General features: G+C 40.0%; 1 protein-coding gene across 3 annotated transcripts in view; it reads left to right on the top strand.

Moving 5' to 3' along the window:
- Positions 1-17,500, top strand: part of ccdc88c (coiled-coil domain containing 88C) — a 107,053-nt gene that overhangs the window by 71,899 nt on the left and 17,654 nt on the right. For all 3 annotated transcript variants that reach the window (XM_061986844.2, XM_061986846.2, XM_061986847.2), the window contains exons 19-25: positions 2,430-2,546; positions 4,683-4,844; positions 7,868-8,145; positions 11,450-11,593; positions 13,599-13,785; positions 13,853-13,998; positions 14,076-14,165. In XM_061986844.2, the coding sequence (XP_061842828.1) occupies positions 2,430-2,546; positions 4,683-4,844; positions 7,868-8,145; positions 11,450-11,593; positions 13,599-13,785; positions 13,853-13,998; positions 14,076-14,165 (1,124 nt within the window). The remainder of the gene's footprint in view (positions 1-2,429; positions 2,547-4,682; positions 4,845-7,867; positions 8,146-11,449; positions 11,594-13,598; positions 13,786-13,852; positions 13,999-14,075; positions 14,166-17,500) is intronic.

Consider the following 17,500-nt stretch of genomic DNA (forward strand, 5'->3'; position numbering starts at 1 on the left):
TGAATGTCCTGAATGAGCTGAATTGGTTGGTGTTGGAATTGTTTAAATCGCTCAAGAAATGTTGAAGTAGTAACACTTTTTGAATTAAAAAATGGTATTACGGAATTCCATGTCCAAGTCCGAGTCCATGGTTCTCGTTCGGAAAAGGGTGGAGAGCCATCTCCAGGTTGGGGAGGAGATCTTGCCCCAAGTGGAGGAGTTCAAGTACCTCAGAGTCTTGTTGATGGTGAGATGGAGTGATGGTGAGATGGACAGGCGGATCGGTGCGGCGTCTTCAGTAATGCGGACGCTGTATCGATCCGTTGTGGTGAAGAAGGAGCTGAGCCGGAAGGCAAAGCTCTCGAGCTCAAAGTAAAGCCGCTGCTCCTCCACATGGAGAGGAGCCAGATGAGGTGGTTCAGACATCTGGTCAGGATGCCACCCGAACGCCTCCCGAGGGAGGTGTTTAGTGCACGTCCGACTGGTAGGAAGCCACGGGGAAGACCCAGGACACGTTGGGTAGACTATGTCTCCCGGCTGGCCTGGGAATGCTTCGGGATCCCCTGGGAGGAGCTGGACGAAGTGGCTGGGGAGAGGAAAGTCTGGGCTTCCCTGCTTAGGCTGCTGCCCCCGCGACCCCACCTCGGATAAGCGGAAGAAGATTGATGGATATTATGGAATTTTGGAAAAACCAGGAAACGTTCAAGTTCTTAAAACAACTTGTTTTTTTGTCCTGACTAAGAGGAATGTTTGACAGTTGAAATGAGTTGAAAAATGTGAGAGGAGTCATCGCACTAAAAAAGGTAGGAAAAAGAAAAAAAAAGGAATTCCTGGAAATGTGTTGAACGTGGAAAAAGGGTTTTTTGAATTTCCAGGATGAATTGAAAGTGTTGATGTTGGAATGGTTTGAATGGGTTGAAGAATGTGGGAATTGTGGAAGTTTGAAAAATGGATAATTAATTTTGAATTGAGAAAATGTCCCTAAAAACTAGGAATTCTAGGAAATCCGGCATTTTTTTTAAATAATTGTTCCCGAACAGGCTGAATATTTTGAAGTTGGAACAGTTTGAATCGCATAAAAAATGTGGGAATTTTAGAACTTTGAAAAATGTTTAGAATTTCATGAACATTTGGGAATTAAGGGAAAAGCGGGAATTTTTAAAAAAATTATAAAAAAAAATTTAATGGTGGTCTGAATGAGGAATGAGTTGAAATGGTTGGTGTTGGAATTTTTTAAATCGGTCAAGAAATGTTGAAGTAGTAACATTTTTAATTGAGAAATGGTATTAAGGAATTTCTGGAATCTCGGGAAAACCAGGAAGTTTTCTGTCACGGCTTGGTAAAAAGATAGGACTCAGATGCAGAGTAGGGAACTTAGACAGGCTTTTATTTTGACAGCTTCCTTTTCACCTCCAAAGTCAAGGATTACAATATCTATTTATCCAAAAACTAACCGGCAAAAAAGGTTCCAAAAAATAGGAACAACCAAAATTCGCTCCGAACGGAGGAAAACACAAAAGCAAAGACGAACTATAATTAATATATGCTATAAAATGTATAAACAAAAAAGGCTCCAACAGGAGGAAGAAACAACAGCTATGAAAAATTCTACACTATCTAATCTAATAAAGTTTTAACAAAAATTGTCACTCAAAAATGTGAGGAAAGAATGAAAAATAACTGAAACTTACCACTTCGGCTGAATAAACTAAATAACAAAAAATCACTCTGCTGAGGAGGAAGAAAGGAAAACTCAAAATAGCAACGAAGGGATTCAGGATCAAAGAACATAAGCACAAGACGAGGCAAGGCAAGACAAGGCATGGACATGGGCATGGATGCTAGAGAGCACGAATAAACGAGACAATCTGGCACAGAACAAAGGGAGGAGTGGGCTTATAAGACACATGAGGGTAATAGGGAACAGGTGGAAACAATCAGGGAACCGGGATGACGTCAGACTGATGACACAAAAGGAAGGGCAAGTGACCTGAAACGAGAGGAGAGTTACTTTTCAAACTAAAACATGCACATCACAAGACAGAAAAACCCAAGACAAGACTTCCCTCACCGCGGTGTGACAGTTTCCAGTTCAAAAACTATTTTGTTTTTTGTCCTGATTTAAGACGAATGGCTTTTCTACATTTCTGTACAGTCTACCACACATTTAGACTTTTGGAGAAAAGTCTAAATGTGTGGTAGACTGTACATAAAAGTCTAAATGTGTGGTAACTGTACATAAAAGTCTAAATGTGTGGTAGACTGTACATAAAAGTCTAAATGTGTGGTAGACTGTACATAAAAGTCTAAATGTGTGGTAGACTGTACATAAAAGTCTAAATGTGTGGTAGACTGTACATAAAAGTCTAAATGTGTGGTAACTGTACATAAAGTATGAGGGATTAGTGATGCTAAATCTCATCCAACTGATGGAATATGTTCTTCTCCAGGCTCTCCAGAAAGGAGAAGGTCACCACCTGCAGGAGTTCTCCAAAGATGAGCGACGAGACTCGGCCACCACTGAGTTGCTTCACATCAAAGATCATCTCATTGATGTGGAAAAGAGTGTAAGATGTGTTTTTTCTTCTTATCTTCATTTATTTCAACTAATGCACTTGTTTATGTTTCATCTACACTATGTTTCATTTGTGTGTGTTTGCTACGCTCGTACGCTTCACTGCAGTGTGAACACTATTTAAAGAGGACCTAATCTACAAAGCACAAAAGCAGTGAAGTTGTCAGGTTGTGTAAATGGTCAATAAAATAAATCCTTTTCAACTTATATTCAATTGAATAGACTGCAAAGACAAGATATTTCATGTTCACACTGACAAACTTTCATTTAGAATGGAATGGCAGCAACACATTGCAAAAAAAGGCATTTTTACCAGTGTGTTACATGGCCTTTCCTTTTAACAACACTCAGTAAAGGTTTGGGAACTGAGGAGACACATTTTTGAAGTGGAATTCTTTCCCATTCTTGCTTGATGTACAGCTTAAGTTGTTCAACAGTCTCCCTTCTCATATTTTAGCCTTCACACATTTTCAATGTCTGGACTACAGGTAGGCCAGTCTAGTACCCACACTCTTTTACTATGAAGCCACATGGCTTGGCATTGTCTTGCTGAAATAAGCAGGGGCGTCCATGGTAACGTTGCTCGGATGGCAACATATGTTGCTCCAAAAGCTGTATGTACCTTTTCAGCATTAATGGTGCCTTCACAGATGTGTAAGTTACCCATGTCTTGGCCACTAATACACCCCCATACCATCACACATGCTGCCTTTTACACTTTCACCCTAGAACAGTCACCATGCTTCTTTTCCTCTTTGGTCCGGAGGACACCACATCCACAGTTTCCAAAAACAATTTGAAATGTGGACTCGTCAGACCACAGAACACTTTTCCACTTTGCATCAGTCCATCTTAGATGAGCTCGGGCCCAGCGAAGCGTTTCTGGGTGTTGTTGATAAATGGCTTTGGCTTTGCATAGTAGAGTTTTAACTTGCACTTACAGATGTAGCGACCAACTGTAGTTACTGACAGTGGTTTTCTGAAGTGTTCCTGAGCCCATGTGGTGATATCCTTTACACACTGATGTGGCTTTTTGATACCTGAGGGATCCAAGGTGTGTAATATCATGGCTTACGTGCAGTGATTTCTCCAGATTCTCTGAACCTTTTGATGATATTACGGAGCGTAGATGGTGAAATCCCTCAATTCCTTGTTGAGAAATGTTGTTCTTAAACAATTTGCTCAGGCATTTGTTGACAAAGTGGTGACCCTCGCCCCGTCCTTGTTTGTGAATGACTGAGCATTTCATGGAAGCTGCTTTTATAGCCAATCATGGCACCCACCTGTTCCCAATTAGCCTGTTCACCTGTGGGATGTTCCAAATAAGTCTTTGATGAGCATTCCTCAACTTTATCACTCTTTTTTTGCCACTTGTGCCAGCTTTTTTTGAAACACGTCGCAGGCATCAAATTCCAAATGAGCTAATATTTGCAACAAAGAAGAAAGTTTGTCAGTGTGAACATGAAATATCTTGTCTTTGCAGTCTATTCAATTGAATATAAGTTGAAAAGGATTTGTTGTATTCTCTTTTTATTGACCATTTACACAACCTGACAACTTCACTGCTTTTGGGGTTGATAGTATATTATTGGTAGAAAAGTTGAACCAAACGTGTAAAAGGATATTTCATGTGTATATAATTGAACAGTGTTCATGTTGTGTAAAGGAAATGTCACATTTCTATGAAGGTGAAGATCAGAGCCTTCTTGTATTTCTAAGGTTAGTCCAAATAAATGCTCAACTTCAGCCTAAACTCTTTCGGTCTGTAAAATAGTCTCTTTATGAATGTAAAAGTGTTTGTTTACTTTGTTGAGCGCAGACAGCAGAGAGAAGAAAGTAAGTAACACACTGTGCATCATTCCCTGAAGACAAATACCAGGAATGAAGGAAAGTTGACCTTCAGTGTCCACTATTTCTTTCACAGTCACACTGCTTTACTTGTTCAACACAACTCATTTCAACTCACTGAATGGTTTCGTTGGAAAGCACAAATATCCAAATCCAGTCATTATTCAAAGGAATCAGACCCTAATGTGTCATTTTAACATCCATTGTTCTTCAGTTGAATTTGCAATTTCTTCTGAAATGTTTTGACAATGTTTGCTTTTCTGAATTGTATTTTGTACAGAACGCCTCACTTCAGACTCAGAGTCGATTATTAATGGAACAACTCAAACAACTGGACAACCAAAACACTTTGCTGAACAATCAGATGGCGACACAACAGCGACACACCACAACACTGCAGGAGCAGAACACTTCTCTGCACACTCACACTGCACAACTGCAGGTACACACTTCTCTACACACTCACACTGCACAACTGCAGGTACACACTCACACTGCACAACTGCAGGTACACACTTCTCTACACACTCACACTGCACAACTGCAGGTGCACACTTCTCTACACGCTCAAAAAAAAATTTCAAGGTTAATTTTTTTTTCAAGGTTAAAAATGATTTTCAAGGTAAAAAAAAAAAATTTTCAAGGTAACATTTTCTTTTCAAGGTAAAAAATGATTTTCAAGGTAAAAAATGATTTTCAATTTAAAAAAAAAATTTTAAGGTAAAAAAAATTTTTCAAGGTAACATTTTTTTTTCAAGGTAAAAAAAGATTTTCAAGGTAAAAAATGATTTTCAAGGTAAAAAATTTTTTTCAAGGTAAAAAATGATTTTCAAGGTAAAAAATGATTTTCAATTTAAAAAAAATTTTTTAAGGTAAAAAAAAATTTTCAAGGTAACATTTTTTTTTCAAGGTAAAAAAAGATTTTCAAGGTAAAAAATGATTTTCAAGGTAAAAAAATTTTTTCAAGGTTAAAAATGATTTTCAAGGTAAAAAATGATTTTCAAGGTAAAAATTTTTTTTCAAGGTAAAAAATGATTTTCAATGTAAAAAATGATTTTCAAGGTAAAAACATTTTTTCAAGGTAATAAATGATTTTCAAGGTAAAAAATGATTTTCAAGGTAAAAAAAAATTTTAAGGTAAAAAAAATTTTTCACGGTAAAAATTTTTTTTCAAGGTTGAAAATGATTTTCAAGGTAAAAATAATTTTTCAAGGTTGAAAATGATTTTCAAGGTAAAAAAAATTTTTCAAGGTAAAAATTTTTTTTCAAGGTAAAAAATGATTTTCAAGGTAAAAAATGATTTTCAAGGTAAACATTTTTTTTCAAGGTTAAAAATGATTTTCAAGGTAAAAAATTATTTTCAAGGTAAAAAATGATTTTCAAGGTAAAAACATTTTTTCAAGCTAAAAATTTTTTTTCAAGGTAATAAATGATTTTCAAGGTAAAAAATGATTTTCAAGGTAAAAAAAAATTTTAAGGTAAAAAATTTTTTTGAAGGTAAAATTTTTTTTTCAAGGTTGAAAATGATTTTCAAGGTAAAAAATTTTTTTGAAGGTAAAAATTTTTTCCAAGGTAAAAAATGATTTTCAAGGTTAAAAATGATTTTGAAGGTAAAAAATTATTTTCAAGGTGAAAAATGATTTTCAAAGTTAAAAATGATTTTCGAGGTAAAAATTTTTTTTTCACATTGCACAACTGCAGGTACACACTTCTCTACACACTCACACTGCACAACTGCAGGTACACACTTCTCTACACACTCACTGCACAACTGCAGGTACACACTTCTCTACACACTCACACTGCACAACTGCAGGTACACACTTCTCTACACACTCACACTGCACAACTGCAGGTACACACTTCTCTACACACTCACACTGCACAACTGCAGGTACACACTTCTCTACACACTCACACTGCACAACTGCAGGTACACACTTCTCTACACACTCACACTGCACAACTGCAGGTACACACTTCTCTACACACTCACACTGCACAACTGCAGGTACACACTTCTCTACACGCTCAAAAAAAATTTTCAAGGTTAATTTTTTTTTCAAGGTTAAAAATGATTTTCAAGGTAAAAAACGATTTTCGAGGTAAAAATTTTTTTTTCACACTGCACAACTGCAGGTACACACTTCTCTGCACGCTCACACTGCACAACTTGTCTTGGAACTAACTAGAGTTACTGTATTTTCCGGACCATAGGGCGCACCAGATTATAAGGCACACTGCTGAAGAATGGTCTATTTTTGATCTTTTTTTCATATATAAGGTGCACTGGATTATAAGGCGCATTAAAGGAGTCATATTATTATTATGATTAGGTCTACATAACATGTAATGCTGTTTCTTTGCTCAAAATGTTGCATAGATGATGTTTTACACATCATCTTCAACTCACTTTCTGACAGTCTCTTCAGGATGCGTCTTATTTACGTGCCTCCACTTGGACAGCGTCATCTTTGTTTAGCGGTGTAGCGTGCAAGGACGGGAGTGGAAGAAGTGTCAAAAGATGGAGCTAACTGTTTTAATGACATTCACACTTTACTTCAATCAATAACGGAGCAGCATCTCCTCATCAACAACAACACCCGAAATGTGTTGCGTGATAAACCGTCCGACCAGAACTCTCTAATAAGTAAAGTTCATTGGGTGAATAATGTAAAGTCACTACAACGGTATGTTTTAGTGCTTTCATGGTGAGTTTACTGACAGATATAAGTAAGAACTTGACACTACTTTATATTAGAAATGGCAACAGTGGAGGATGAATGTCACATAGCAAGAAGATAGAGAAAAAGAAGCTTATCAACTACGGTGTCGGTACGGATTACAAAGGCGAAAGCTCGCAATTTTTCAGTACTTATGCAGATCCCAAATATAGATCAGCAGGTACCAGAAGGTAAGAAAAGTTGCTTTTGCATAATATTGTGAAACAAAACGCCAGATAATATGTCTCACCTTATATACACACAGCATAATAATACTCCTATTTTGAAGCACAGTACAATCCATCAAGCGGTGTGGCTTCATAGCTTACCAAAGTCCTACTAAAACATTTTCATAGATTTTTGAGCGCCGTGTGTAATGTTGTATATTTTCAATGGAACATATACAATGTTGTTGTTGTTTACTTGAGTCATATTGCAGTCCACACGTATCTCTTATGTGTAACTGCCATCATAGTGCAGTCTACACTATCTCTTATGTGTGGCTGCCATCTACTGGTCACACGTATCATTACACCATGTACCAAATAAATGTACTTTGAGGTCGGTAAGCACAACCAGAATGAATCGGTAGATTAGGTGCAGCGTGTTATAAGGCGCACTGTCGAGTTTTGAGGAAATGAAAGGATTTTAAGTGTGCCTTCTAGTCGTGAAAATCCGGTACATACAAATGTAGGCAAAACTGTGTTCAAATGGAGTCAATATTTGTCTTCTTTTATCCCAGGTGGAAAACTCCACGCTGTCTTCCCAGAGTGCATCTCTCATGGCCCAGAATGCCGTGCTGCAGGGCCAAGTCAGCGCCTTGGAGACAGAGGCGGAGTCGTGGCAGCGACAGCGCGAGGAGGCATGGCGAGGGCGGGAGAGTGTCCTCGACGACCACGAGCGCCTCCTGAGCGTCCACGAGAGGCAAGCGCAGGAGTACGAGCAGCTCATCAGTCAACACACCGCTCTGAAGGTCAAGCAGAGGGCGCAGGAGATGGAACACAAAAGCACAAACAGCAAGTAAGAACTAAACACTTGATAGGAACACTGGCTGGGGCTAACTAGCACCACAACAAATGTCTTTATTGTAACACAACATGTTAGTGTACATGAAACATATGTTTATTATTGTCATTTAGTCCTTCAATAAAATAGACAACTTGTCTTTTAGTAGTAAGTAAACAAACAAAGACTCCTAATTAGTCTATGCAGTAACATATTGTGTCATTTATACACCTATTATTTTGTACACTTTATGAGGGACAAACTGTAAAAATGGATTATTAATCTACTTGTTCATTTACTGTTAATATCTGCTCACTTTCTGTTTTAACATGTTCTATCTACACTTCTGTTCAAATGTAATAATCACTTATTCTTCTCTTCTTTGATACTTGACATTAGTTTTGGATGATACCACACATTTAGGTATGGATGTGATACCAAGTAGTTACAGGATCATACATTGGTCATATTCAAAGTCCTCATGTGTCCAGAGTTTATAAATATAGAATGATTTTTTTTTTAAACGAAAAAAGGTTTTGTGATGCTAAAAATATTGATGCAATCATAGTAGTATCGACTAGATACACTCCTGTACTTGGTATTATTACAGTGGATGTGCCAACTTTGCTGGTTTTGGGTTTTGTAATACAGACAGACCACTTCAAACACGGCTCTGATGACACACATACACACACACACACACACACACACACACACACACACACACACACACACACACACACACACACACACACACACACACACACACATTAGTACACACACACACACACACATTAGTACACAGATTGCCAGACACATTGATTTCAATACACATTTGCACTTCCATAAGTGTCCACATTAAAAGGCAGCAAAGGGAATGTTTGCTAGTCCCAATGACAAAAGTAGAGAAGGAGAAGAGGAAGTAGAGAATGGTAGTTTCCAGTCCGTGCAAAACAACTGTTATTCTTTTGCTACTACACTCATTTTCATATATATATATTTTTTCATTTATTTCAGGCAATGACATAAAAAAAGTAGACAATACATAATAATATAAACTAATATAATGCAAAAGGTAATGCACAGTATTACACACTCAAAATGTGTTTTCCACATAACTAATAGCCAACTACCAAAGCCCGAGTTGTTCCACACGACATACATACATGCATACATACATACATGCATACATACATACATACATACATGCATACATACATACATGCATACATACATACATACATGCATACATGCATACATACATACTAGAGATGCGCGGATAGGCAATTATTTCATCCGCAACCGCATCACAAAAGTCGTCAACCATCCGCATCCACCCGAACTAACATTTAATCATCCGCCCATTGTTGTATATCTAATATAGACGATGCAAGGCATTAGTGAGGTTATAAAGCTTTTGCCTGTTTAAGAAAGGAGACTGATCCAATGCAGCAGAGACATTCAATGCGTGCCACGCTGTCACGGCCCAGACGCACACCAGTGCGCAATCATCTGGGAGCCGCGCTGAGCGCACCTCCAAGCGCATGGAGGTGCGATGTCCCTCGCACCCGCGGCGGCTCCACCCGGGCTCGCGCCCGAGGCTTCAGCGCGCACCGCGGCGGCCATCCTACTCGTCGCGGCCTAGCCCTCGCGGCTCTCGCTGCCGGCGACGGCCGGGTATGGACCCGACGCTCCAGCGCCATCCATTTTCAGGGCTAGTTGATTCGGCAGGTGGGTTGTTACACACTCCTTAGCGGGTTCCGACTTCCATGGCCACCGTCCTGCTCTCTATATCAACCAACACCTTTTCTGGGGTCTGATGAGCGTCGGCATCGGGTGCCTTAACCCGGCGTTTGGTTCATCCCGCAGCGCCAGTTCTGCTTACCAAAAGTGGCCCACTCGGCTCACCAGGGTGAGCCCCACCCCTTTCGTGAGCGCACTGCACGCGGAGTGACCCCTGTTACGCGCCCCCGGCAATGGGGGTGGCAGGCAGGTAAGCTGCTTACTTGCTGCGCGTGACGCCGGCCGCGGCGAAGGCGGACGAGGCGGGGTGTCGGTGCGGTGGGCGCGGTGGTGACCCTGGACGTGCGTCGGGCCCTTCTCGCGGATCACCTCAGCTACGGCTCCCGGTGGGGCCCTCTCGGGGGAAGGGGTCCCGGACCCCGGCGAGGCGTCCCTTCTCCGCTCCGTAAAAGTGTCCATCTCTTTTCTTTTTTCTTCTTCTGTTGTGGCATATGCTGCAGGTGCCTGCTCGTTTTTCGTATGTGGGTAACAACATTTAACTATGTATATATATTTACCAATTGGTTTAACTGCCACCCGCCTGAATCTATTTAAAATCTAATTTTTTTTTATTTCAACCGCCCGACCCGCGGATAATCCGCGGACTCCGCGGTTGTGTCCGCAAACCGCGCATCTCTAATACATACATACATACATACATACATGCATGCATGTATGCATACATACATACATACATGCATACATACATGCATGCATACATACATGCATACATACATGCATACATGCATACATGCATACATACATACGTGTATGCATGTATGTATGCATACATACATACATACATGTATGCATACATAGAAACATACATAAATGCATGTTTGCATAATGCATACATGCAGTGTGCTTGTTGAAGTGTCCTGCTAATCATTCATTAATAAACATGAAAATGCTTGCACTTAATTTCTCAGGTCTACTTACTGCTCATTCAACCTGAAGAGATGTTTATTTGTATATTAATATTGTATTACTTTTATGTTGAAAAACAACAGCAAGAGTAGCAGGTAAATGAATCTACTGTTAACATGTTGGTTACTGTACTATAATTAAAAATGTCTTGAATGTTTAAAATGTGAGCAGAAAGTGTTTCCTCCTGTTGTTTCAACCTAAAGTGTTGGTTTCACTTTATTCAAATACGAATAAATGAATGCATTGGGCCTTACTAGTTGTTTACTTGTTTGTATTCATAACTCATTTATATCTCATTCCCTTACAAGAAACAACAGGAATATAGGAAACTTCACCTGCAGTGTCCACATACACAAAGTGTTTCCTCCTGTTGTTTCAACCTAAAGTGTTGGTTTCACTTCATTCAAATAAGATGTGAATGCATTGGCCATTAATTGTTGTTTGTTTGTATCCATAACTCATTTATACATCATTCCCTTACAAGAAATAACAGGAATATAGGAAACTTCACCTGCTGTTTATTTCAAAGTCACACTGCTTTATTTTACAAAACTGATTTTTTATTGAATGACAAATGGTAATCATGAGTTTCACCTGGGTGTTTCTTCAGGTATTGCACCTTGTTGCAGCAGAAGGAGAAATTGGAGGAGCTGGCAGGACGTGGTGAGAAAGAGAGAGAAGAGCTGAGCCAAGAGCAGCAGAAGAATGGACTCCTCCAGCAAGAGAACCTTCAGCTGAGAGCTGATGTGGACAAGTAGGCCATAGAAACACTCATTGACTATGGATTCATAAGGTGTTGTTCACTTTGCAAACCTTGTGTTGCTATGGTAACTGCTATGCAATACACACATGCCACATATACAAGTTATTGAACAAGCAGCTTGAATATGCAAATATATGATGTACATGTTCACATTTACAGTTACAGTTATGTCTGCCCTTTACTTTCATACCAAGATCATCCACGTAGACCTTGCACATGCACACAATCGTTTGACTCTTTTGGAACATGGCCACAGGTTCTATTAGTGTGTACAGGACATCCATGCTGTTTCCAGTGGGGACGAGGGATGATGTTTCATAAGAAATGATCCAGTTCGAGCCCATTATCGAATCCTCTTATCCATTCTCTTATCCAGTCCAGATAGGTTGTTGTATATGGAAAAAAAACACAATATTTTGGTTAACAAAAGCTCACTTTTATTTTATAAGAAAAAACTAAAATAAAATAAATAAATAAATAAATATTGACTGTTGCCCCACTAAAAAAAAAAAAAAAAAAAAAATATTGACTGTTGTTACCCAAAGTATATTAAGTGGGATTTTTCAGAAAAACAAATATATACAGTAACACAAAAACAACCTGTCTCTGTGATCACTATAGGTGTATAAATAATAATATAGTGTTAAATAAAATCAGTCCCTTGGGCACAAAACTGAAAATATTACAGCTCTCCAAAAAGTGCACTTCTGCTGCTATTGGAACATACTAACTACACACACTATGACACTAAGAACATACTAACTACACACACAGGCAGAGAGCTAACAAACAATCCAAGACGTCTAATAAAGTTCCAAAGCAGATTAATCCATTTAGGCTCTTTATTGTTGTTGATCTTGCTTTGTCTTTTACTATCTTTACTTTTGTCTCGCGCTGGACTGTTATTTATTTTTATTTTTTAAACTGAAATACACACAATGACAAATGTATAAGCTATGTGATTCAATTAACATATTGAAATGTAATACACAATATGTAAAATATTAGCTTCACACAAATATACAGTACTATCATCAAACAAATACTTCTGAGTGCTGGAACTATTTCGATGGTGGAAATACACGACTGGCAGCCATTTTAAGTCCTCAAAACATCCAGTGAAACAGTGCACAAAAATCGTTTTTCAATTAACATCTTACTATCAAATTTAACCACTTTCCACCTTAATATTGTTAAACAGTTTACTCACAGACTTATCTTTTCCAAAGCTTGTAGGAGCTAACACAACTTGTCTACTTCTCAATTGTCTCATGAACTGAACTGACGTTGTCAACCCGGAAGTGCCCAAAATAATGACGCGTAGTATTTTCATATCGCCACAAGGTGTCAGTAAGAGTCTACAATCAAATGGGCATAACATTGCCCATTTGGGATTTTGTTTTCAGGGATTCGAATAAAGAACCAACTCTTTTTCTTTACTATAGTGGCCTCGATAACGGGAACCGGTTCTCAAAAAGGGATTTGAGTCCATGGAATCGGTTCTTTTCTTATCAAACAATCGGGAGAATCGGTTTCGAACATCATCCCTAGTGGTGACCTTCCAAAAAACAAACAAACACGCAAATAATGGGCCAACTCTTAAAATAATTCCTATTTTTGATGCATTTCACAGTTGTTGAATTCACTTGAAATACAGTTTACAGATTACAAACTACTTCCGTTCCTGGACTGTGATTTAAGTGCAGTTTTAGTGTAAGTTAAATTAGTACCGCTTAGCCATTAAAATGTTGACAAAATAGTACAATGAGAAATGACACAATATATATATATATATATATATGTACATACGGTGTGTGTGTGTGTGTGTGTGTGTGTGTGTGTGTGTGTGTGTGTGTGTGTGTGTGTGTGTGTGTGTGTGTGTGTGTGTGTGTGTGTGTGTGTGTGTGTGTGTGTGTGTGTGTGTGTGTGTGTGTGTGCGTGCGTGCGTACATAAATAAGGCATCAAATGCATCTACTGATTGTTGTGGCCCTCCAGGCTGTCACAGAGCCAATCCCAGCAGTCTGAGCAGTGTGACAAACTCCAGCAGCGCATGAACCAACTCAAGAGTTTGCTGAGCGCTGGCCAGCTGGAAGTAAGTAGCTGGATGAAACGATACGACTCGCTGATGGAGCAACACCAGGGTCTGGACCTCACCATGACCAAAGTAGAAAACCGCTGTGAGGTAAATGGACTGACAATACAACTGTGATGAAGTGAGTCTTCACTCCTGTATTCATGTGTTCACTCAGCTCTTAGGTCGTCTGAAAGGCAACCTGGAGGAGGAGAACCACCACCTGCTGAGTCAGATCAACCTGCTGAGTCAGCAGAACCACTCCCTGCTGGAGAGGAGCATGGAGAGCAAAGAGCTGTCTCACCAGGAACAGAAAGTCTACATGTGAGTAGTCTTTGTGGTGCATCCATCTCACACTGGAACCATCAACAACTGAAAGTCTCTTCTTCTTCTCTTACTAGCGACAAGCTGAACGCTCTCCGTCGCCAGAAAGAGAAACTAGAAGAGAAGATCATGGACCAGTACAAGTTTTATGACCCCACACCAAAAAAGTAAGCTTTTTTCTTTTCAACAAACAAAAGACTATGACATGTGGCTCTGAACTCCCTGACCACTTTTTTTATTGGCGTTCATTTTATTGTAAAGCGCCACACTTTTTCTGCAGGCCAGCTACTTTTCAACTCACCAAGTGGAGGTGATCTACCTCATCTTCATACATGTCTATTAGAGATGTGCGGTTTGCGGACACAACCGCGGAGTCCGCGGATTATCCGCGGACTCCGCGGTTGAAATAAAAAAAAATTAGATTTTATCCGCGGGTCGGGTCGGGTGGTTGAAATTTTAAAAAATTAGATTTTAAATAGATTCAGGCGGGTGGCAGTTAAACCAATTGGTAAATATATATACATAGTTAAATGTTGTTACCCACATACGAAAAACGAGCAGGCACCTGCAGCATATGCCACAACAGAAGAAGAAGAAAAAAAAGAGATGGCAACGCCGGCAGCAAACGTGGTACGCGACAAACTAAAAAAGGGAATACTAAAGACCAGGGGAAAAAAAGGCCAGAAAAGTTCAGCGTGGACTCGTTTTTATGAGGTTGTAAATCAGGATGATAGTAATGCTGGCTACGTGATTTGCAAGAGCTGCGACGCTGTTTATGTCTACGACAGTCACAAAACCGGGACATCTAACATGGTGCATCACATTTGTGCAAAACCCCGAATCTCCACAAACACCCTGAGCATGAGCAGTTTCGTCCGCCGTGATCCCAGAAGAGTGCCACAGGATGTTAAAACAAGATAGAACGCAGCTGCCTGCAGCAGTTTGAGTGGCGCGAGCGCACTTGGAGGTGCGCTCAGCGCGGCTCCCAGATGATTGCGCACTGGTGTGCGTCTGGGCCGTGACAGCGTGGCACGCATTGAATGTCTCTGCTGCATTGGATCAGTCTCCTTTCTTTAACAGGCAAAAGCTTTATAACCTCACTAATGCCTTGCATCGTCTATATTAGATATATAACAACGGGCGGGTGCGGTTTTGATTAAATGTTAGTTCGGGTGGATGGCGGATGGTTGACGACTTTTATGATGCGGTTGCGGATGAAATAATTGCCTATCCGCGCATCTCTAATGTCTAGATATATTTATTTATTTATGTACAGTACATCTTCACACATGTATATATATATTTATTTATTTATGTACAGTACATCTTCACACATGTATATATATATTTATTTATTTATGTACAGTACATCTTCACACATGTATATATATATTTATTTATTTATGCACAGTACATCTTCACATGTCTATATATATTTATTTATTTATTTATGTACAGTACATCTTCACACATGTCTATATATAGTTATTTATTTATGTATAGTACATCTTCACACATGTCTATATATAGTTATTTATTTATGTACAGTACGTGTGACCATGTGTGTTGACTTTTTCTTTTTTTTCCTGTGCCATGACTACGGAAGGTTGTTCCGATTGGGTCGTATTAGTAAATGCTGTACTGAATTTGACTTTGACGCACAATTGATAGTCATTGACCGGAGTTACTCGCGTTTTCCGCAATATGTTCAGCATTCAAATTGTCAGATATTAATCATGTTTTTGGGAACAACAAGCGGGACTTTTTTTTTTATCCACAGACAAATCATAATACGGACAGATAACTGATTCAGGGCAGAATATTAAGAGTATGTGAAAGTTTGACTCCTACCTTTTTCACTTCCGTGACGACTTACTTAAAATGTTGTTATCAATCCTCAAATATCAAGCAGCTATAATGCTCCAAACATGGATACGTGTGGAGGGAGTGTTTTGCATTTTTCCCATCATGCATTGTGATACATTTATTTAATGGATGTAATTTTGACTTTTTTAAGGTGTTAGGACTTTTTTTTATAAGATCCACAAAGTTCAGTGAGAAGGTCATGTTATGTGTGACCATGTGTGTTGACTTTTTATGTTTTTTTTGCTGCGCCATGAATAGGGAAGGTTGTTCCGAATGGGTCATATTAGTAAATATAAGTAAGTAGCACTTTGGACAGTCCTGCCAGAGTCTCTACTAGGGGTGTCTTGTAAGAAAGCCACACTTTGGACAGCCCTGCCAGAGTCTCTACTAGGGGTGTCTTGTAAGAAAGCCACACTTTGGACAGCCCTGCCAGAGTCTCTACTAGGGGTGTCTTGTAAGAAAGCCACACTTTGGACAGTCCTGCCAGAGTCTCTACTAGGGGTGTCTTGTAAGAAAGCCACACTTTGGACAGCCCTGCCAGAGTCTCTACTAGGGGTGTCTTGTAAGAAAGCTGCACTTTGGACAGTCCTGCCAGAGTCTCTACTAGGGGTGTCTTGTAAGAAAGCTGCACTTTGGACAGCCCTGCTAGAGTCTCTACTAGGGGTGTCTTGTAAGAAAGCCGCACTTTGGACAGTCCTGCCAGAGTCTCTACTAGGGGTGTCTTGTAAGAAAGCTGCACTTTGGACAGTCCTGCCAGAGTCTCTACTAGGGGTGTCTTGTAAGAAAGCCACACTTTGGACAGTCCTGCCAGAGTCTCTACTAGGGGTGTCTTGTAAGAAAGCCACACTTTGGACAGTCCTGCCAGAGTCTCTACTAGGGGTGTCTTGTAAGAAAGCTGCACTTTGGACAGCCCTGCCAGAGTCTCTACTAGGGGTGTCTTGTAAGAAAGCTGCACTTTGGACAGCCCTGCCAGAGTCTCTACTAGGGGTGTCTTGTAAGAAAGCCACACTTTGGACAGTCCTGCCAGAGTCTCTACTAGGGGTGTCTTGTAAGAAAGCTGCACTTTGGACAGCCCTGCCAGAGTCTCTACTAGGGGTGTCTTGTAAGAAAGCCACACTTTGGACAGTCCTGCCAGAGTCTCTACTAGGGGTGTCTTGTAAGAAAGCCACACTTTGGACAGCCCTGCCAGAGACTCTACTAGGGGTGTCTTGTAAGAAAGCTGCACTTTGGACAGCCCTGCCAGAGTCTCTACTAGGGGTGTCTTGTAAGAAAGCTGCACTTTGGACAGCCCTGCCAGAGTCTCTACTAGGGGTGTCTTGTAAGAAAGCTCCCTGCCAGAGTCTCTACTAGGGGTGTCTTGTAAGAAAGCCACACTTTGGACAGCCCTGCCAGAGTCTCTACTAGGGGTGTCTTGTAAGAAAGCTGCACTTTGGACAGCCCTGCCAGAGTCTCTACTAGGGGTGTCTTGTAAGAAAGCTGCACTTTGGACAGCCCTGCCAGAGTCTCTACTAGGGGTGTCTTGTAAGAAAGTCACACTTTGGACAGTCCTGCCAGAGTCTCTACTAGGGGTGTCTTGTAAGAAAGCTGCACTTTGGACAGCCCTGCCAGAGTCTCTACTAGGGGTGTCTTGTAAGAA

This window comes from Nerophis lumbriciformis, linkage group LG26, assembly GCF_033978685.3.
Source record: "Nerophis lumbriciformis linkage group LG26, RoL_Nlum_v2.1, whole genome shotgun sequence".
In the NCBI taxonomy this organism is placed as follows: Eukaryota; Metazoa; Chordata; class Actinopteri; order Syngnathiformes; family Syngnathidae; genus Nerophis; species Nerophis lumbriciformis.